This window comes from Magnolia sinica, chromosome 13 (assembly GCF_029962835.1).
Source record: "Magnolia sinica isolate HGM2019 chromosome 13, MsV1, whole genome shotgun sequence".
NCBI classification, from domain to species: Eukaryota; Viridiplantae; Streptophyta; class Magnoliopsida; order Magnoliales; family Magnoliaceae; genus Magnolia; species Magnolia sinica.
The window spans coordinates 16,161,938-16,184,089 of NC_080585.1; the positions used below are offsets into that span (position 1 = coordinate 16,161,938).

At 40.0% G+C, this 22,152-nt stretch overlaps 1 protein-coding gene across 1 annotated transcript; it reads left to right on the forward strand.

Moving 5' to 3' along the window:
- Positions 1–1,867: 1,867 nt before the first annotated feature.
- On the forward strand, positions 1,868–17,624 carry LOC131222970 (CASP-like protein 3A1). Its single transcript, XM_058218235.1, has 3 exons — positions 1,868–2,226; positions 9,794–9,929; positions 17,256–17,624. The coding sequence occupies exons 1-3, from the start codon at positions 1,937–1,939 to the stop codon at positions 17,469–17,471; spliced, it is 642 nt and encodes a 213-aa protein (XP_058074218.1). The 5' UTR covers positions 1,868–1,936; the 3' UTR covers positions 17,472–17,624.
- The last annotated feature ends 4,528 nt before the right edge of the window (positions 17,625–22,152 follow it).

Below are 22,152 nucleotides of genomic sequence, written 5' to 3' on the forward strand. Positions count from 1 at the left end.
TCCACTTGAGATTTCGATATGACTCATTTTTGGGCTAATTCTCTAAAATGATCTCTCCAAATGGACGAACGGTGTGGATATAATAAATACATTATTGTGGGGCCCATGTAACTTTGATCTCTTTGACCGTTCGTACAACTCGGAACTCGAGGAGCGTAAGCGCTCGTCTTCGCACGAGACGTACCCACACCAGCCAGGTCGGTGGTGTGTGGTGCACCAGCTAATCCGCTTCCGTTCTTCAGGTTCTGTAAATGGTGCCGTTGATCTTGTAATCTGGACCACTGAACTGTTGGGCTCGGCCATGTATGGACCATGCAGTGGAAACCAACAGGTTAGAATTGCCCTATGGAATAGATTTTCCTGGCATGGTCCATCTGCGGATCGGCCTATCAGGCAAGCTGAAAAATCGAGGACATTGTCTCATGTGATTCCTACCGGTAAGAAACATACGAAAGATGGCACTCATTTATAACAGTATACATAGGTTTTCAACTCTCTCCAATGTGGCCACTGGTTTCGTAATCCAGACCATTGGTCAATTGGGACCCATGATGAATGGTGTATGCACAGCAATTCTCATTGGAAGATCCCATCAACCAATATCAGTAGCCTTTTCAGTTTAACGTGGACCGTCCTTATTTATTTCTGACCATCTATCTTCAGGCCACCACGGTCCCCACTGTGTCAGAACCTTTCATGAGATCCACACCGTACATCAGGTACATTGCATCATGTTAATCATGGAAATCCAAAATCATCATAATATTAAATTCAGGTAGGCCACACGACAGAAAAAAGTAATTTTATGAGGTTGTCCACCTGAATGTTTAATCAGCCTTTTCACGCTGAGCCCCCGCAGTTACCACCCATTCCGTTCCCTGAGCATCAGGTACATGTTAGCAAGCTCTCCACCGAATTGAGTTCGTTTAACTACTGTACCGAATCAGCATCCATCGCGGGTCGCCCCCTAATGGCGCTGCATGCATGCTGAATTTTCTGATGATTGGAACCGTTCGTACTGTGGAATATACAATATAAGGGCCACCATGATAAAATTATGCTGAAACAATAACTATATTATAAATATATCTTGAGAACAATGAAAAGGAAATGATCAATGGCTCTGATTCAACTCTAAAAATCAAAGGGCAGTATCGTCAACGAAGGGTGATTACATATAGCTTATTTATCGTAGTAAAGAGTACATGGACGGTTCAAATATTTGGCCCATCTCAGCACGTGGCTCCCATTAGGTGGCGGCACACACAGTATCGTAAGTCGCGACGGAGGCAAAACGAACTCGTCCAAATTGAAAGTGCGGGAAATTTTCCAAGCAGCCGGATTTCCTTTTGCCTCCGCCGCGACTCAGGATCCATCATGTGTCGCCGCCACTGGACCCAACATGCGGAGATGGTCCAATGTTCTGAACGGTCCATGTTCTCCATACTATCATAGATTGGTTATTAGCACATAACCACTCTTCATTCGTGATCCTGAATTTTTATTTCTATAGTTGAATGAGATCCATTGATATTTTACTTGCAATGTTCTAAAATTCATCTAAAGATGGTAACTGTAAGTACCATCCATTCATCAAAATTTTCTTACATTGGATCCATTTCCACAGATTACACAAAATAGACGGTTCTGATCATCGAAAAATCTCAGAATGTGGGCCCCAGTGGGCGGCACTCCTGGGGCCTTAGTCGCGACGGAGGTAAAACGAACTCAAGCAGCGTCTTCCTACTCGTCTGTTCAGTCACGGGCTAGTCCTGGGCCCACACTTCCCGCCACGTGTCATCCTTAGACGGGAGTACGGCCATCGAGACGCCGATTCTCTGTTTAAAAACCCCGTCCTTTTCTCCGAGAGCAGAGAAAACAAGCTTGCAAGGTCTCTGTCAGGACTCTGCTCGGGAGAGAGAGAGAGAGAGAGAGTATGACGAACGGTCGGAAATCCACGCCGGAGGTCGGGATTCAGATGCCGGAGGCAAAGATCGCGGCGGAATCTGCCACCATGAGCGGCCCACTCGTGCCAGTCTCCTCCGGTCCTGACCGGAAGTTTCGCCGGAAATCTGACGCCGCCTACGTGCTCCTCCGCCTCCTTTGCCTCATCTCCTCCACCGCCGCTCTCTCTTTCATGGTCAGTGCCGAGCAGTCCGCCACCATTTCTGTGTACGGTTTCGAGCTTCCGATCTCTTCCAGGTGGTCGTATTCCGACTCCTTCGAGTAAGACTCCCTGCTACCTTTTCACCTTCTTTTTCTTGGCTCGTATCGTATCGTTTCGGTCGGATTACTCAGTTGCTCCTGTTTCTGAAGTTATTTACGGTGACTGCCATGGATCGCCATTTTAAAAGTTGTGGTGTCTCATGACCCATCGCTGCAAGCATGTCTGGCAATCCAGACCGTCCAGAAATTGGGGCCCGTTGCAGATTTGGCATAGCCCGAAATTCACTCTTACTCAAGATCTCAACCATCTGATTGCGCTTGTTGAATTCTGATCGCTGATTTTTAACTATTCGTTTGATGGCCACCAGCTGGATGATCGCGATCTTCCACTCGAGCTGTGCTGCATTTGGAGCTGTCTGGATCGAAATGCATGCTTGCCACGTGTGCTGTGGGCGAGACACCGCAACTTAGGGAATTGTTGCCGTTTGTGTGGGGAATGGACATTCCTGGGTCTTAGCAGAGCTGCAAAGCCGTGGACTGTAGGAACCCGTGACTTCCTCAGATAGTCCAAAGCATAAAAAAAGGTTTGGTAGTCCTCGGACACTGAGGTGAAAGCGTAGTCCGCCATCTAGGGTGGATGTTTTTAAGGTTCACTTCGAAAGATTGACTTGTAAAACCCATCAAAATAATTGAGCTATAACTGTTTATAATTGAGCTGATGAACTTGGTTGGATTATTGAACATTCTGATCATTCATACCATATGTATGGATGAATTAGCAAATTAGTGAATTACAAAGTTATTTCACTATTCGGTGGACGGCCCATGCTGCCCGAAAAACACATAATCCTTGCACATGGCACAGGCTTCCCACTCACACCTGTAGTACACCATTTAAAAACTGGTGGGGACTTTTTAGCCATACACGTGGCATAGTTTATCGCAATTTGGACGTCCAAATTAATAACTCGATTGTGGAGGATGGCACAAAATTGAACTGACAACACAAAGGTAGCTATCTTACAGGGTATTGCAATATATGTATTCGTTATCCAACTCCAACAAATCAAATATGGCTATGAATTCAGATATCATTGAAAGAAGTTAAATACGAATTCAGATATTATCCAAAGAAGTCGGATATGAATTGGATAGTTAGGTAATTGGATATCCAACTAATATTTAATTAAAAAACTTAAAAAGTAATTAAAAAACCTAGTAAAATCTGCAAAAGTAGGTAAACATAAAAAATATTTTCACTTATGATGAATACCCAATTACTGGTAAAAATTTGCAATTTCTATAAATAAAAAGTTACCTATTATCAAGCTACAAATCCTATATCACTTAAATGATAACTTACTGACATTGACAAAAGATTAATCATCAGAAGCAATTGCTATATGAATCTCATCATCCATATCAATGTTAGTCAATACCGTAGAATTTAGTATGTCATATGTTAGTATTTAATATTTTAATTTAAAACAATTATTAATTGGGTAAACTATGATAATGCCCTCAAGTAATCCAGTAAGCGGATATGGATATAATAACATCTGTACCTGATTCGCTTAGAAGTTAAGTAAGCAAATAATGGGTTAAAATTCCTGTGTCTATATCCAATTTTCTTGGGTTGTATATGCCGGATGATTGTGTACCAAAGTCAACAAATCCCATCCTCTCTCTGTGATGGTCCAAGTAAATCCTTTGATAGTGGGAACAGATCTATTTATTGCCTTGGGTAATATCTCATCTCTGCATAAATATGGAAGGAAAAGAAAAGGCCTTCTCGGATTATAGATAATGTTGTGAATGATGAGGTGATCTCTATTGCTAGCTCTACTTTCTGATTTTATGTTTTGAATTTGGGCCTTTAACTATTTTTACAATTCATTTGACATCCATCAGTTGGTTAATAGTTTGCTTGATTTGTGTGATTTTATAGTATAGATATGACCTGCAATTTGCATGGTTTAGAGGATGAGTTGCCATGCTTTCCATGCTATTATGGTATTATTTAGTGCATGGGTGTGCTCCACCTTTCATAAAGATATGATATTATCATGTATTTGAAACTTGCATGGGAAGATAATTCCTGGATTATAACTTATGATAAAGCCACAATATGGGATCTAGGTATGCAGAATCGGTAACAAAATGGTAGTTATGTAATGGTAACGGTCTGTTACTTCCCCATAACGGTCACCCATAACGATTGAAAAACAGACTACGTTTTTTAAAGAAACTTTTGATGCCATGAGGTGCATTTTCCACTTTTCTTCAACCTTTTTTTTTTTTTGGTTATTATTTATGTTTTTGGTCTACGTGAGTGATTCTAAGGTGATTTCGACCATTCTTTTGCATTCATTGGAGATTAAAATATGAAATCAAATCATCTTGGTTGAATCAAAGCTCTGAGGGCCATGTTTGACGAAAATAAGAAATGGCAAAAACTCAATTTCTTTTGTTCGTTCTTGCTGGAAATAATTAACTTCAAGATTACAACATTGGATTGACCATATCTTGCCATGTAGACTCTTTAGATCTACATATGCATGCATTAGATCGGATTTTTTCATCTTATTTTTTATTTTTTGATTATTTTATTTTTGGCAATTTTCTAGAATGAATACTGTTAGTTTAAAATTTGATTTTTTTTTTTTTTTTTTCCTTCTTTTGAGTGTAGATGGTTGGAATATATTAGACTCTTTAAATGTACACATGCATACATCAGATAAGACATTTTCATCTTATTTTCTATTTTTAATAAAAAAATTTTATTTCAGTCTTTTTCTTGAATGAATAGTATAAGTTTTAAATTTTCAGCAAAATTCGATTTTTTTCTTTTTTATTTCGAGTGGGGATGGTTGGATTATGCATAAACTTATTACATCTACATGTGCATGCATTTGATCAGATTTTTAATATCGTTTTCTATTTTTTGATAATTTTTATTTTTGGCGATTAATGGTGTTAGTTTTAAATTTTCAGAAAATTTGATTATTATTTTTTTCTTTTGTTTTGAGTGTGGATGGTTGGAATACATGCAGATTGCAGACTCTTTACATCTACACTTGCATGCATGAGATTAGATTCTTTTTTTTTTTTTTGAAAGGTAGCAGTAATTTATTAAAGAAAAGTGCCAAGGAGGTGCAAAAGATACAACCGATAAAAGAAAGAGAAATTACAATCCTCTAGAGCTTTATAAACGAGGCCCATTCCACTACATAGAGCTTAGCCTTGCTAAAGACCTCCATTGCCAAACTATTCACATTACAAAAACATCTTTCATTCCTTTTCCCCCCAAAGTGCCCATAGGGCAGCCATCAAAACGAGTCTCCAAATTACCCTTTCTTGTTTCCCAAGCCCAACACTGTGCCGTGCGAAGGGAAAATCACCAGTTGATTCCAGCATCACCCACAGCATTTTTTATTTTTTATTGGGGAAGTAACAAAAAGTTTATTAAAGAGACTCACAAAAGTGCGAGGAAAGAATACAAACTAGAGCCACGCTCGAATTGAACAAGAGGAGAGGCCAGTCGAAACTGACTTGCCATAGACAGCCCAATCCAAGATCAAATTCCTCACTTTAGCAATGAGATCAGATTCTTTAAGTTCATTTTAAAAAATTGATAATTTTTTTATTTTCAGCTATTTTCTGAAATGAGTACTGTTGGTCTTAAGTTCTTAGCAAAATTCTCTCTCTCTCTCTCTCTCTCTCTCTCTCTCTATATATATATATATATATATATATATATATATATAGTGAAATACTCAGCTGCGCACCAGTTCTCACGAGAACTTGTGAGCACTTTTTGATAAGTGATGTGAACACAATCTAAACCGTTCACGTGATGCAGCACCCCATAAAACCTCTAGGGCCCAACTTTCAACCTGATCCAAAACTTTGGTGGGCCAAGGGAAAAGGAAACAATTACCTCCCTTGTTTTGCTTCTCTCTTTTCTATGACCCACCAAAGTTTTGGATCAAGCTGAAAGTTGGGCCCTAGAAGTTTCGTGGGGTGCCACATCACATGGACTGTTCGGATTTTGTGCCCATGACACATGTAAAGGTGCATACGGGTGCTCATGCAAGAAGGTGTAAATGTGAGCATGACTCTCTCTCTCTCTCTCTCTCTCTCTCTCTCTCTCTATATATATATATATATATATATATATATATATATATATTACTATGAGGTTGACCTCATGGGAAGCATCCCATGAAGTCGAGCTGTGGCATGATGTGTAACGGATGTCCACTCCAATCAGATGCACCCTTCCATGGTGCACCACGGGCCTAAAAATTAGGCCAATCCATGACTTAGGTGGGCCACACCATAGACAACAGTTGAGAGTGGACATCCACCCATTGAAATCTTCTTGATCATTTATAGGGCCAACTGAGACATGTTTTAGAAATACAACCCATCCATTGTATGTTTCCCACTTGGATGAGGGGTCACACCAAGTTTCAATCGTATCCAAAACTCAGGGGGTACCCAACAAGTGCTCTTAGATGTTTTAGGCATAATTTCACTGTTTCAGATGTGGCCCACTTGAGTTTTGGATATGGCTAATTTTTGGGATATCTCATAAGCCAGATGGGACCCACTAAATTCACGGTGTGCATGTCCCATACACATCATGGTGGGGTCCACACAGCTCGATCTCATGGGAAGCTCCCATGAGGTCAACCTCATAATTAGAGGTGGGCATGTTGGACCCGATCCGGTGGATCCGACCCGATCCGACCCGACTCGGTACCGTTCCGAACAGAACCGATGGTCTAGATCGGCCTTGATCGAGTCTGTTCATCCAGATCTGATCGTTTTTCGGGTCGGGTTCGGATAGTGGTGTATCCGGACAGAACCGATTCGAAAACCCGTACTGAAAGGGTCCGAACCGAACCGAACCGACCCGACCCGGGATGTAAATATCCCTTTATTTTACAAAATATCCCTCTATCTTTGGCTTTTCGTTTGGCGCAAAAAAAACCCGCCCAATATACACTTGAGCCTCCAACTCTATCTCTCTCTATCTCTCTTTATATCTATCTCTCTCTTTATATCTGTCTCTCCCATTCTGTTGAAGAAGACGGCAAGAAGAAGACTAGTTAGATATCCTGCGGTAGATCAAATACCTCTCTTTCTGTCATTGGGTTTTGGAGCTTTCTCTGTTGGAGAGATATACATTGAGATATGGTGGCTAGCTGTGTACGGAAGAGAGAAAGAGAAAGAGAGTCGCAGCGGACATTTATCGAAGAAGGTTGGCATATAGCTGTTTACAGGCATCATCTTGACAGTCAGACCCAAAGACGGAAGCGGATTGGCTAGTGTAACGTTAGCAAGTTCTGTGGGTCTAATCACGAGGTATATGTTATATCCAAACCGTCCATCCATTTGGCAATATTGTATTAAGGCTTGAGACAAAAATAAGACAGATCTAACTATTAAGTGGACCACACTACGGAAAGCAGCGAGGGATTGAACATCTACCATTGAAACCCTTTTTAGGTTCACGGAAGTTTTGGATCAACATGAAATTTGTTTTTTCCACTTCATTCAGGTCTTTGTGACCTTATGAACAGATTGGATGGAAAATAAACATTATGGTGGGCCCTACACATTGTTTAACGGTGAAAATCATCATCTCCGCTGCTATTTATGGTGTGGTCCAGATGATCTTTGGATCTGATTCATTTTTTTTGGATAATGCTCTAAAATGATCTATAAAAATAGATGAATGGTATAGATATAATAAATACATCACTGTGGGGCCATGTAACTTTGATCTCCTTTGAACCGTTCGTACAACTTGGAGCTCAAGGAGCGTCAGTGCTCGTCTTCACACGACACGTACCTAAAGCAGCTGTACAGCTGGTGTGAGCTATAGACCGTAGGCAGTACTTCTTGGATTGCGTACTGAGTTACTCAGTAGCTCTTATCGTACTGAGTAAACTCAGTTGGGCCCACCGCGAATGCATGTAGTTCATCCACGCCATCCATTCGTTTTGCCGGATCATTTTATGGGTTCGACCCAAAATTGATGCATATACAAAGCTCAAGTGGACCATACCACTGGAAAAAGTGGAAGTATTGATTTCAACCGTTGAAAATTTTCTAAAGCCCTCAATGATGTTTATTTGTCATCCAACCTGTTCATAAGATCAGAAAGACATGGATGAAGGGAAAGCACAAACATCAGCTTAATCTAAACCCTCTGTTGTCCCCAAGAATTTTTCAACGGTAGATGTTCAATTCACACTGTTTTCGGTGGTGTGGTCCATTTGAGGTTTGGATATACTCCATTTTTGGGATAATGCCCTAAAATTATGTTTCAAAAGAGATGGACGGAGTGGATACAATGCATGAATGCCACTGGGGCCCTTGGAGTTTACTCAGTACGCTTACCATACTGAGTTACTCAGTACGCCGCTTCCCTTCATACAAAGCTTCTTCAAGAAGCAGATTTCGCAGTGAGATATTTTATCCCATTGAGCAAACTAGGTGGGGCCCGTCTTAATTTTTTTTTGGTTTATCCACACCGTCCATCAGTTTTTTCAGATCATTTGAGGGATTGATGCTAAATTTTAAGTATATCTAATAATCAAGTAGATCGCACTATAAGAAACAGTGAGAGTAATAATTTCCACACCGTTGAAAAAAATGGACGATTTGAACCTTGCCCAATCCGATCCGACTCGGTTTTCCTGACCGAGTTGGACTCGGATTGGTTCAGACTAGTAGAGATTCGGATTGGTTCGAGTTAGATGACTTGGACTCGCTATCGGATCGGATCGAGTTCGGGTCAGGCTCTGCAAATTTCGATCCGAGTCGGGTTGGACCCAATCCGTTCCGACTTGGTCCAATGCCCAACTCTACTCACACACACACACATGGTTGGAATACATATAGACTCTTTCGATCTGCATATGGTTGCATTAGATTAGACTCTTTACACTCAATCTAAGCCTGTCAGGTTCATAAATTATCAGACAGGCCGAGATAGCATTCTTAGCAAAGAGTGGTCTGTTACGCCATCATAAACATATATATATTTTTAAAGAATTCATATTTGGAATCCTTGGATTGTTTTCTATATTTTTTGGATTTTTTTTTCTTAAAAAAGAAATCTGATCATTATGGGGTAGTAACAGCTGTTATGCCTCTGTAAAAGTAACAGTTTTCAACAAGGCTGTTAGCTTGTTACAGCCACCATTACCGTTACAAAATACCTTAATGGGATCACTTCCCATAGTAATACATATTTTGTTCTGCTACACAAGAAAGTAACAAAAGGTGGGTACACAAATGTTTGGACCACTCACTATTTATTTATTAACCGTCTATTTGATAACCATTATTGAATGGTTAGGAACTTAGGATGTCTTGATCAGTGTGATTTTAGGGATATGTTCCATCCACACAAGAATTTGAAACCCACAATTTCATGGTCTGAATATCTGTTCAATCAGTGCCGTATGTGAGAAGGATGGGGCACTATCATACCTTATATTGTGCAAAACTAACATAGTTGTCTGTCCCATCTCTCCCTTTGGTAATACATATTATGTTGGTCAGTTTCCAGTGGATTTTCCCGATATGATTCATTTTCTTCCGACAGGTTTCTGGTCGGAATCTCAGCGGCTGTTGCTGCCCATTCGCTCATGCAGCTGGTGCTGAGCATCGCAAAGCTGCTGAAGAAGTTGCCAGTCATACCTTCGCGTAATCACGCCTGGATAATATTCGCTGGGGATCAGGTAAGCAAATCTTTCTATTTTCTAACCTGCACCAGATGCATTTGTAGTTATCATGCACTCAGTGCTTCTATGAAAGAATTCACAAAAAAAAAAAGGCGGAATTAAAACAAAACTGTTCAATAGCCGTACACTATCTTTGGTGGTTGCTCTTTTGGCTGTAGGAGACTAATTAGCCCACTTACAAGCTTGCCTGTGTTGAAGTCAGCCAAATATGGTCACATGTAAAACCCAGACTCTCCTCCCTCTGTATATTGATGAGGTGTGTTCATAATATCAGAATGTATCATGTCATTTTGGGAATTTATTACAATAAATTCATCTGGCGATGTGGTACAAACATTTCTTCATATTGGAAACTCATGGGATGGTAATTTATGCAACCAGTTTGCTTCATACCACTGTGGATGGATAATGCCCCCAAAATCTCCTCAATGGGACAAACATAACCTTGCAATTTGTGGTTGATAAATGGATGGTTGAGAAGAGAAACAGAGCAATGGATTGCATTTAACTGAAAAGAGTCCCAATTGGAGATTAGGATCTTCCAATTTGCACTGGGATGCAATAGATCACTGGTTTGGGTTATCGAATCATGGGCCATGGCCGCCCTTGTCAAGATTTTAAATCTAAATTCATGCAGTGGTATGACATGTTTAAAAGATATTTTTATCCTTCTTGTGTTGTTAATGAACGTACATCATCTTCTTCAATTTGCAATTGAGGTTATTTCCCTCAATTGTGCTCCACATAGTTTCTCGTGATTTGGGAAATTGATAGTCTTTGAAATTCTTGATTGATGTTTCTCCACAAAAACCTCTTCTTAAAGAGGAACTACAAGATCCTTATGGCTTTCCACATTGCACTGTATACTGGGATTTTTTGCTAAAATTTTAGGCCCTGGTTCAGTAATCTAGACCATTGGTTTGTTTCATGCCACCCTGGACAGACTATGCCTTGAAGATCCCCCCTAATAGGACAATCCTAATGATGGGAACATTACGCGCACACGCGCACTCACACCACCACCCCTACGCACGTACATACGCAGGAGGACCCCACCATCGATCTGGCTCGATGACGACGTCCAGGGAGAGCCTTCTAGCTAGAAGATAAGTTTTGGTTCAAAAAAAAGTGGGCCCGATAATCAAGAAAAACCCATCATGGGATCTCATGATCGTGGTCCACTCGTCGGATTGATTTCATGTTTTAGGTTTTGCTTATTGTTATTATTTAAACATCGTGAACGCTTTAGATTTCTCTGTTTGGTTTTTATTTTAGTTTACTTCATCGCTAAGTGATAGATTGCACACATGGTGCGAGTTTTTGGGATATAGGGTTTTCTTATAAATAGGCACCCCTTGTAGCTTTTTTCATTGATTGAAAATTAATAAAAAAATTCTGCGTTTTCCTGTTCTCTGAGTTGTGAAGCCTGATTGGGTGCGAAGCTCTCCCTTCATCGAAGGGTTAACTACCGTGGTGCGAAGCCACATCTATCCCGATTCGCCCCCATCCATCGCCATCTCTACTACCCATCTTTTACCATCCCTTCTTCTCATCTCACCCCATCATCTACACTTCGAATCAATCATCTATTGTAGCAATTCTATCCCCACATCAGAATTTCAGAATTTGGCCCTACAGGAGGGCTGAAACTTCGGCGGAGTACCACGCATAAACCGTACATCGGATCGAGCTGAGATTCGGGGGTTTTGGAGTCCATTCTTGCCTGACCAAGGCCAAGGTGGTTTTTTCTGAATAGTGGGCCCCACACACATGCGGCCGGGATCACACGCACGTGCGTCTGGGCCATTGTTGTTGTCCACGCATGCGGTACTTCTCTGGTTCATCTCTCTCCTCTCTTTCACTCCGCTTTCACCCAAAATCCCTAAACCTAACCCTAAATTACTCAAATCTCTAATTTTATGCCCATTTTCTTACCCTAAGGTTCCTCGAATTGGAATTTCTGAATCCCTTGGATTAGGGACTAATTACTATGCATGTGTGGATGATTATTTCTTATCTTTGAGTATCGTTTGGTTCATAATTTTTATTGATCTAACCCTATCATGTGTAGGCCTGGACCCCCATAGATTCCCCTTAATTGAATGTTTGGACTTTCATGTGGGATATGGAATTTATGTAATTGTTTTTGAACTAACGTGATCTTAAGCCTGAAATCTCGCATATCATATTTAAATTTCATGCCCTGCATCAAATTTGGTATCAGAGCCTAGGGTTCTTATAAGGGAATTTATTACATGTTTAGGGTTTGGTTGTTTATGTCCATTACGCATCAATTTTCATCATATATGGCTGTTTAGAGGTCTATAAACCCTAACATAAGCTGCTGAAATTTTCTATTATCCTCTTATTTGAATTATTTTAGAAATTAACTTAGTTTTCTATTTCTAGGTTTACAAACTTTTCTTTTCTGTTTTTTAGAAACTTTCTTAATCTGTTTTTAGAAACTAATTTCCTTTCCTTTTTCTTTTTTAGAAACTAGTTTACTTTCCTTTTTCTTTTTTAGAAACTAACATACTTTCTATTTTTAGAAACTTTCCTTTTTCTTTTTCTTTAGAAACTAGGTTGTTTTTTTTAGAAACTTTTCTAATTTGTTTTTTTGTAGAAGCTTTCCTAATTTGTTTCTTTAAAAACTTTCCTAATTTGTATTTAGAAACTTTCCTTTTTCGTTTTTAGAAACTAAGTTGCTTTTCTTTAGAAACTTTCCTAATTTGTTTTTTTTTTTATAGAAACTTTCTTAATTTGTTTTTCTTAGAAACTTTCCTTTTTCGTTTTTAGAAACTAAGTTGCTTTTTTTTTTAGAAACTTTCCTAACTTGTTTTAAAAACTTTCCATTTTCGTTTTTAGAAACTAGGTTGTTTCTTTTAAATTTTTTTTTTAAAAAATTCTTATATTTTGACAACTATATTGCAGAATTTTGGTTGGCACCCTACACTAAACATGGAACAATTGCAAGAGTCATTAAACAAGTTGTCTCAAAAGTTGGAGTTTATGATTAAGTGCTTGGAAATGGACCAATACTTAGAACAACTTGATGTGCGCATTACCCGACTAAAGACCATCACCAGGACAAACCCCACCATTGGGGTAGATGTCCCATCTCAGGCAGGTGGCCTGGTGGATAGACCAATGAATGGAGTTGGTAAAAGAATCAATTATGAGTGTGCCCCCGTGCACCTACCCAATGAGAGACATCAAGACCACTATTTTGAGGGGTACGATATGTGCACCAGACGCTAGTGTAGGCCTTGTGGCTGGAGAGAGTGCACCAGACGCTAGTGTAGGCCTTATAGTTGGAGAGAGTGCACCAGACGCTAGTGTAGAGTTACCCACTGAGGCCATTTTGATAATGGATGAGTTACGTGATGTCTTTCCTAATGATCTACCGGATGAGTCTTCCCCTAGGAGGGATATAAAGCACACCAGAACATGAGATACCGTAATACCTACAACTGAGTTTGCGTTTAATAGTTCTATCGATAGGTCCACAGGTCTCAGTCCTTATGAAGTCGTTACTGTTTATAAACCTGGGAAACCTATTGATCTTGTCCTTATGTCACTGTCCCATAAGGTGTCAGAGCTTGCGGAGTCTTTTACGCATCACATTCATTCATTGCATCAAGAAATCAGGCAGAAGATCACTACTAGTAATGAACATTACAAATTTTCTACAAACCAACATAATCGTTTCAAAGAATTCAATATTGGGAACTCTGTGATAGTCCGCATCTGGCCCGAACGGTATCCTCCGGGGGCCGTTCGTAAGTTACACGTGCATAGTGCTGGACCCTTCAAAATTACAAAACGAAATGGTCTCAATGCGTATGAGGTAGATCTTCTACCTTCTATGAGAATTAGTTCCACATTCAACGTGGAGGATCTAATTACTTTTCAGGGGACCACTAATACTTTGTCTGGCCCTTCGCTCACTCGTCCTTATTCTCTATATTTATCCCTTGAACCATGACCCATTCCCGACCCATTTTTCCAGCCTTTACTTCCCATACCTATTCTTCCTGACCTTTCTTTTCAGCCTCTACCTCCCATACCTACTCTTCCCGACCCATTTTTCCAGCCTCTACCTCTCATACCTACCTGTCCCGACCCATTTTTTCAGCCTCTACGTCTCATACCTACTCTTCCCAACCCATTTTTCTAGCCTCTACCTCTCATACCTACCCATCCCGACTCATCTTCCCAGCCTCTACCTCCCATACCTATCCTTCCCGACCAATTTTCTCAGCTTCTACCTCCCATACCTAACCTTCAAACTCCCAAAAAGGAAATAGGGGATATCCTAGACCATCAGATAGTTTCAAGGTTGGACAGCGGGTTTCAGAAGTATTTGATTAAATGGAAGTCACGCCCAGCTTCAGACAGCACGTGGCTCACTGAAGAGGAGCTTCAGAGACTTGATCCTGACATCCTGGAGCGGTTAAAAGAGTTTTATTTCGCCAGTGGCAAAATCTTCGCAGCCGGGGAGAATTGATGGGGACATCACGTGCACACACGCACTCACACCACTACCCCTATGCACGTACATACGCAGGAGGACCACACCATCGATTTGGCTCGATGACGACATTCAGGGAGGGCCTCCTAGCTAGAAGACAAGTTTTGGTTCAAAAAAAAGTGGGCCCGATAGTCAAGAAAAGCCCATCATGAGATCTCATGATCGTGTCCCACTCGTCAGATTGATTTCATATTTTAGGTTTTGCTTACTATTATTATTTAGAACATCATGAACGCTTTAGATTTCTCTGTTTGGTTTTTATTTAATTTGCTTCATTGCCAAGTAATAGGTTGCGTACATGGTGCGAGTTTTTGGGGTATAGGGTTTTCTTATAAATAGGCACCCCTTGTAGCTTTTTTCATTGATTGAAGATTAATAAATTTTTTTTTCCATTTTCCTACTCTCTGAGTTGTGAAGCCTAATTGGGTGCGAAGCCCTCCCTTTATCGAAGGGTTAACTACCGTGGTGCAAAGCCACATCTATCCCGATTCGCCCCCATCCATCGCCATCTCTCCTACCCATCTTCTACCATTCCTTCTTCTTATCTCACCCCATCATCTACATTTTGAATCAATCATCTATTGCACCAATTCTCCTCCCTACATCAGAATTTCAGGAATTTCAGAATCTGGCCCTACAGGAGGGTTGAAACTTCGGCGGAGCACCACACACAAACCGTACATCAAATCGAGCTGATATTTGGAGTTTTGGAGTCCATCCTTGGCCGACCAAGGTCAAGGTGGCCTTTTTCTGAATAGTGGGTCCCACACACATGCGGCCGGGATCACACGCACGTGTGTTTAGGCCATTGTTGTTGTCCACGCGTGCGGTACTTCTCGGGTTCGTCTCTCTCCTCTCTTTCACTCTGCTTTCACCCAAAATCTCTAAACCTTACCCTAAATTACTCAAATCTTCAATTTTATGCCCATTTTCTTACCCTAGGGTTCCCCGAATTGGAATTTCTGAATCCCTTGGATTAAGGACTGATTACTATGCATGTGTGGATGATTATTTCTTATCTTTGAGTATTGTCTGGTTCATAATTTTTATTGATCCAGCCCTATCATGTGTAGGCCTGGACCCGCATAGATTCCCATTAATTGAATGTTTAGACTTTCATGTGGGATATGGAATTTATGTAATTGTTTTTGAATTAACGTGATCTTAAGCTTGAAATTTCGCATATCATATTTAAATTTCAGTCCTGCATCACCTAACTCCTAAGCCTCTGTCAAATAGAGGGTTAAGAAGAGATACATCCATTGTCTACATTATAGTATTACACCGAAAACTGCTCGAGATTGGCAGCTAGGATCTTCTGTCTAGCGGTTTTTTTGGGCCATGGTTGATTCATAGTGGTACATAACAGACCAATGGACTGGATTGCTGAATGATGGGTCATGGGCCACTGTTGTCAGGACTGAAATTGAGTGATGTGCAAAGACTCGCTCTTCCTCCTTAGATGGGCGCTGATATAGGACAAAGTCAAGGTTAATCTCATGGACATTCAGGATCGAAGGAAATTAGACTAGACAGTTCGATCCAAGGATCTAGTGCATGCTGTAGCTTCCGACGGTCATTACTTTGTAAACTAGTAATAAAATGGTGAAAATGAATGTTACTGTACTCTGAATGGCTCTATCCTTAATTGCAGAGGGAATTGTATTTCGATATTTGAACATTGGTTCGAGAATAACATGTTACAGTATGGTGTGACTAAGTCGCAAGGGCAATGTTTTGATGGGTGCATTGTTTGCTAAAAGAAAACAATCAATGGAGTGTATTGATTAAGTTAAAGGTGGTCTTCCTGCACTGATATATCATGTATTTCAGTTTCAATGTTTTGATGGGCACATTACTTCATTCTATACCTTGTCTAATGTTTACCTTCTTAGTGAACCTTTAGGAGCTTGGCATGAGTGTCTTGGATGGGACCCACATTTTTGAATGGTTGGAAGAAGCAAACTTTGCATTTGGTGGTCGCCATGGATGAGCAATACTGCAGTAAATAATGCAAACATAACATCCTTGTCACTGGAGTTCTCCATTTGAATTTGGGATGTGCATGTAGTAGTTGTTTTAGGGTCAATACTGGTCTGTCCATGTTCCATGATGGGTTCCAAGAGGCCAGGTAAAAGAGGAAGGTTGATTTATGGTGGCCAGTGGTCATAATACTCTTGCCAACTCCAAATTGTTCTCAGTAGGGGTGGCAATAGGGTGATCAGATTATTAATCTGGCCAAAAAGTCAGGTTTGGTCATGGCATGATTAACAAATGGGCCTTTGGATTGACGGTCAAGCCATTCATTAACATTGTTGGATGGGTATTCTCATTTATCAGGCCCATAATTACCCACAGGCCTCTATTACAGGCCTGAGACCAACCCATATCAGGCTGGGACTAGAAACCCGACAGGGCCAGACAGGCACATTGCCACCACCAATTTTGAGAAACTAAGATGGTGGTGATGAGCATACCTTTGTTTCGATGCAACCAATCAGATGTTTAGGATCATCAATCAATGTGAATTGTTTATTATTGTCTGTCCCAGATCGACATTTCAGATTATCCAACTGTGCAGTCATGTGGGTCTCATCATGGCCTTATCATGGTTTGTGACTCCACACTGTAAGCTGTTCATAAATGCACCCACCACATTTTTTATTCCTTTTGTATTAGAATAATAGAATTTAGTTGCTGTGAAAAATATCTATTGTTAAGCAGACCACAGCAGCAGAATGCTGTTCTTTATGTGTAGTGGTCGCAACATTAATTTGTTTTATGTATGACAGGTTTTTGCGTATGTGATGATGAGTGCGGGATCAGCTTCAGCAGGAGTGACCAACCTGAATCGCACGGGGATCCGGCACTCAGCTCTGCCAGACTTCTGTAAGCCATTGAATCGCTTCTGTGACCGAGCAACAGTTTCCATATCCTTTGCTTTCTTCAGCTGCTTCTTGCTGGCTAGCTCGGCTGTTCTTGATGTGCTCTGGCTCTCCAAGTACTAAATTCCATCACATGTACGTCTTCTTATACTTGCTACGCTTGCTACATAGGAAATACATGAATTTTGTAGGTGTGTGCTTATCCTTTGTATATGTGGAGAACTGACCATTTTCTCCTCCACGGTTTAGAAATGTCATGATACCTTTCCTTTTGAAGATGGAATTCTCCATAAAAAAAAGCTGCTGCTTGAAATGGTTTTCAAGGGTTTGGTTTTGGATTTGAGAAGCTTTCAAGATCCTGCGTAGCGATCGGTCTGGTTAATTGCTAGGTAGGGCTGTTAATAGGCCAGGTTTGGGTTGTGTCCTCTTAAAAGTATTACCTGCGCTGGCTGGTTTATGGACTCGTTGGCCGTGAGTCCTTGGTCCAGAGTCTCATCTTTGAAGACCCGTATCTTGATCTAATCAGGTTCAAGTACCCATTGGGTACCCACCAAGTCTTTGGATCTAGGTTCAAGTAAAATAAGAACATATACATGGTAGGCCCCACCTAATTGATGGATTATATGGCGCACACATTTGCCACTTTGACACATGTTGGTGTAGATGAGCTCAATTACATGTGAACAATCAACCCATACCATATGTAGTATTAGTGTTAAAACTAACTGGACCTACTTGACCCAATTTTCAGTGGCCCAGGTTCACCTGACCTGGTTCTGGCTAGACCCAAATTTTAAACGGGGTCCGAAAGGGTGGGACCCATTCGTGTCCTGATTTCTTAATGGGTCCAAAAAAGGTGGACCTGGACTTGGGTCCATCGGGTACCTGGGATCCAGGCACCCATTGAAAGCCCTGTTGCCGGCGTAGACTTCACATGTGGTTGTTGGACTAGTGAAGCGAGACCATCCATCTGCTGGCCCTTCTGTGCGTGGAACACGCTACAAAAAACCACACTGGCTGAATCATTGGTACAGAAGTAGTGGGGAGATCGTGTGTAGGTGAAGATGAGCATTACAGAACCAGTGGATTTGCAGGAGAGACTTCCACTTCAAGGCATCAAAAATCGCCAAAAACAAATAATAATAAATAAAGGGTGTCAAAAGCTGCAAGATTGGGACGGTACGCATTGTAAAACGAATATTCAGGAGTCTTGCGAGGATGGTTTGTCACCGAAATCTTGATTGGACAACCCTCACCGTTGGATTAGTGTCCATCACAGTGATGGATTGGAAACCTGGGAACGTGTTATCTAAAATATCGGTTACTTGAGTAGAGAGAGGAGTATGATATGGGTTCAAGCGGCAGCTCAGTTGTAACAGGTTGCATTTCAACCTATAGGTTTTGGTTAAGCCCCGCATACCTATCACTCTATCAGCCGATGGAATCCGAATACGATGGAGCCAGCTCTGGATTATGCGTGGCAGGCTGACATGTCATTCAGGATCGTTGAACTAGTTTTGATGGTCAGGATTGTCTGAAAAGTGTGATATTGGAAAGAAAAAAAAAAAAAGGGGCATCCAAGAGAGCCCCCATTGGATTGAGGTATCACAATGCCAACCTGTAAAATGGAGAATTGCTCTTACCAAGTTACCATGCTCCGTTTCTACAGGCACTAACGGCATCATCTTGCCAAGTTGTACTCGGCGCATGCAAGGCCCAGCACCGTTGATCCGGTGGGACACATATGGCAATGTGGCAGTTGTACCTTGTATGCAACATCTGAGCCACCCATCGGGCCTTTTCCACCATGTGGATTCGCTGTGCCGTCCATCAAGTTTCTCACCCACGGTCGTGTAGATGCCTGGGCATAAAGATCGGGCTAGTCCATTCATCAGTGGGCCAGAGTGTACGAGACAAGAATGGCCAGCACATTGATGCTCATGCCACGTAAAGCCCTACTTCTGGAATTTACGTTATCATCAAACGACGTTCTCGATTGTCGATCACATATTGCAATCGACAAAAGAGTCTACCATCACCCGTCAACCGAAACAGCCCTGATGGAGACTTTAATCATTCTCGCGGTAGTACCCCAAATTATGGTCCGCAGGATCACCAGCTGAGGCTTATCCTCCGGGGTTGGTATTATTTATCTGATGTGCTACACCATGGACGATCCATCGAGCCAGCTGTGGCAGATGGGAAAAATTAGGTACTCGGATTCCTTGATCAGTGTTTTTTTTTTTAAAAAAATAAAAATAAAAATAATAAAAAAATTTAAAACATGATGGCCCATCATGCTGGGGCCCACTATCATGAAAGGTGTAAATTGTAGGAGCAAATGAATTCTCATTGATTTCTTAATGTAGACAATTACATGAATTTATAGTTAATTACATGTCTAAACATGGAAAGTTATTAATCTAATGATAGTTACATCCTAAAACAGTATATTACAGTAATGTTTACAGCTAACGAGAATTAGTACATTATCGAAAAGTTCCAATCACAAAGGCTAGTACTCTATGAGCAGTGACCATATCAATGGACTTTCTGATAGTTCAGGTGATTATTCAACGTTTTTTTTTTTTTTTTTGGGCATTTACATTTGCAGCAAAGGCACCTACGTGTACTTCTACTGTATAGGTGGGTTTTGATTTTTGATTGCTGATAAGTAAATTCCGCGGTTCAGTAATCCAAACCATTAGTCTTTGAGTCCCATGAGGATGAATTCAATGTGCGGTGGAAGAGGAGATTATCAGCTTTTCCTCAAGCAGAGCCCTTGAATCTAACACGAGAGAAATCTTTAAAAATAAGAGATAAAATTGATATCATTACCAGCTTTTTATCCAGCATAGTCCTTGAATCCAATAAGAGAGAAATCTTTAAAAATAAGAGATAAAATTAATATCATTAATGAAAAGTCAGTATAAAATTTGCTTACAAATCCCTTTAATATAATTTATATAAGCCCTAAATTCTAAATTTATAATATTTAAAAAATGGAAACCTTTTTCTCCAACTGATCCAACTGATTCCCGTGATTTAGACTCAAGCTATTATAGAATTCTCTAAATTTCAAAATATCATAAAAAATGTAAAAAATATTACTCACTTAGAACATTAAGTTTTAACTTAAAACTTAAGGGCGTGTTTGATTTTCAGTGGTGGTGTAAATACCTGTGAAATTGGTAATTATTACCCTTTCACTCGTTTGATTTTACTTTGAAAATTCACTGCACTTTTCACCTCAAAAACCGGTTTAAAAGAATTATTTTAAATTTTTTAACCCCTAGGTGATGTATATGATAAATCTATTCCGTCCAGTCCTTTTAACACACAAATGACCCACACAAAAAGAAACAGTGGGCCTGAGAGGTTTTTACTGCTAAGTGTTTGATTCCCTTTTTCTTGTGGCGTAGTCCACTTGAGCTTTCGATATGCCTTGTTTTGTGGCTCATGCTATAAATTCATCCGCCATAATAAATTAACGGTGTGGATAAGTGATACGCATCGCGGTGGGACCCACAAATATATTGTGACGTTTTTTTTTATTTTTGTGTCAAAAATGCATCTTGTCAAATCAAACATCGGAAAAAGGGAGATAAATGCGGAAGAAGTAATTATTACATATTTTCATGGGTATTTACTCAGCCATTGAAAATCAAACATGCCCTAAAATTAACTTGCGACCTATGTTTAGAAAAGCATTCATGGGCTAATGATTTTTGGCATTGGCTAGCATATAGAGTTTATTGTAAATTTCCAACAATACATTATAACACAGAATGGATACCCAGTTGTAAAGTTATCGCCATCAAAAGCCATAATGCATGCTAGGCAGTTGACAAGATCTTTGACCCCATTTTCTTAGATTCAAGTGATTTTTCTTGATCTTGATCTACATCGGAACAATGCATTAAAAATATGGCCATGATAGAATAATCTTAACCTTTCCTCACTGGGATAATCAGAGAGTCAAGGAGAGAATTACAACAACAGTTCACCAAATAAACCCTAAGATTGCTCACTGGCATCTTCCAATCTAGGAGAACTATGGGCAATGGTCCACCTGTCCACGAGAGGCCAATGGTATAGATTACTGAACCATAGGGCACACTTACCACAAATCAAAGCATGCAAATGCAATGCAAAGAGAGACATCACACATCATATATTTCCTTTAAATTCAAGACGACAATTGATTTTTGCGGTGTATATTTCTTTTCAGTTAACTGAAGAGAAGAAAAGTTTAGATGTGATGTTTTGCAATGATTGAGATAATAAAATTAATTAAGCTGTGGAAATTACTTTACTTGGTTTTTTTTAAAGAAAAAAGATTGTTTTCTTTTTCCTCCAAAAACTTCCTCCTTTCCAATTTTCAAATAATAATAATTTGACACTTAATCTAAATCACTAATAAGCTTTTAGGATTTACTTTTCCCCTTTGTTTAGATCTATCTTTTGTAATCTACCACTCTCAGAGCGATGTAAACAATCATGTTTTTTTTTTTTTAAAACCTATTATCTCATGTTTTCTTTACCTTTGTTGTTTGGACGCCATTAAAGTTTTGAGTTGTAAATGGTTTGAACCTAAAGAGAATTTCAATACAAAGTATTCATGTATTATTTTATTTGGCTTTTACATGGAAATAATTAAATAAATTATGTGTTGGGGCTAGTGTGTAAAGTGCTTATAATATATAAAAATAAGTATTTCCACCACATAGAACTTGGGATGGTAAATCCCACCAAAATCAGCAAATCACATAAAATTGATTTTATTTTATTTCTCTTTCTTCTC

Excerpts from the sequence above, each read along its gene's own strand:
- LOC131222970 (XM_058218235.1), top strand. The coding sequence starts at position 1,937 with ATGACGAACGGTCGGAAATCCACGCCGGAGGTCGGGATTCAGATGCCG. Across the intron at positions 2,227-9,793 it reads TCGTATTCCGACTCCTTCGA|GTTTCTGGTCGGAATCTCAG; the intron begins GTAAGACTCCCT and ends TTCTTCCGACAG. Across the intron at positions 9,930-17,255 it reads TAATATTCGCTGGGGATCAG|GTTTTTGCGTATGTGATGAT; the intron begins GTAAGCAAATCT and ends TATGTATGACAG.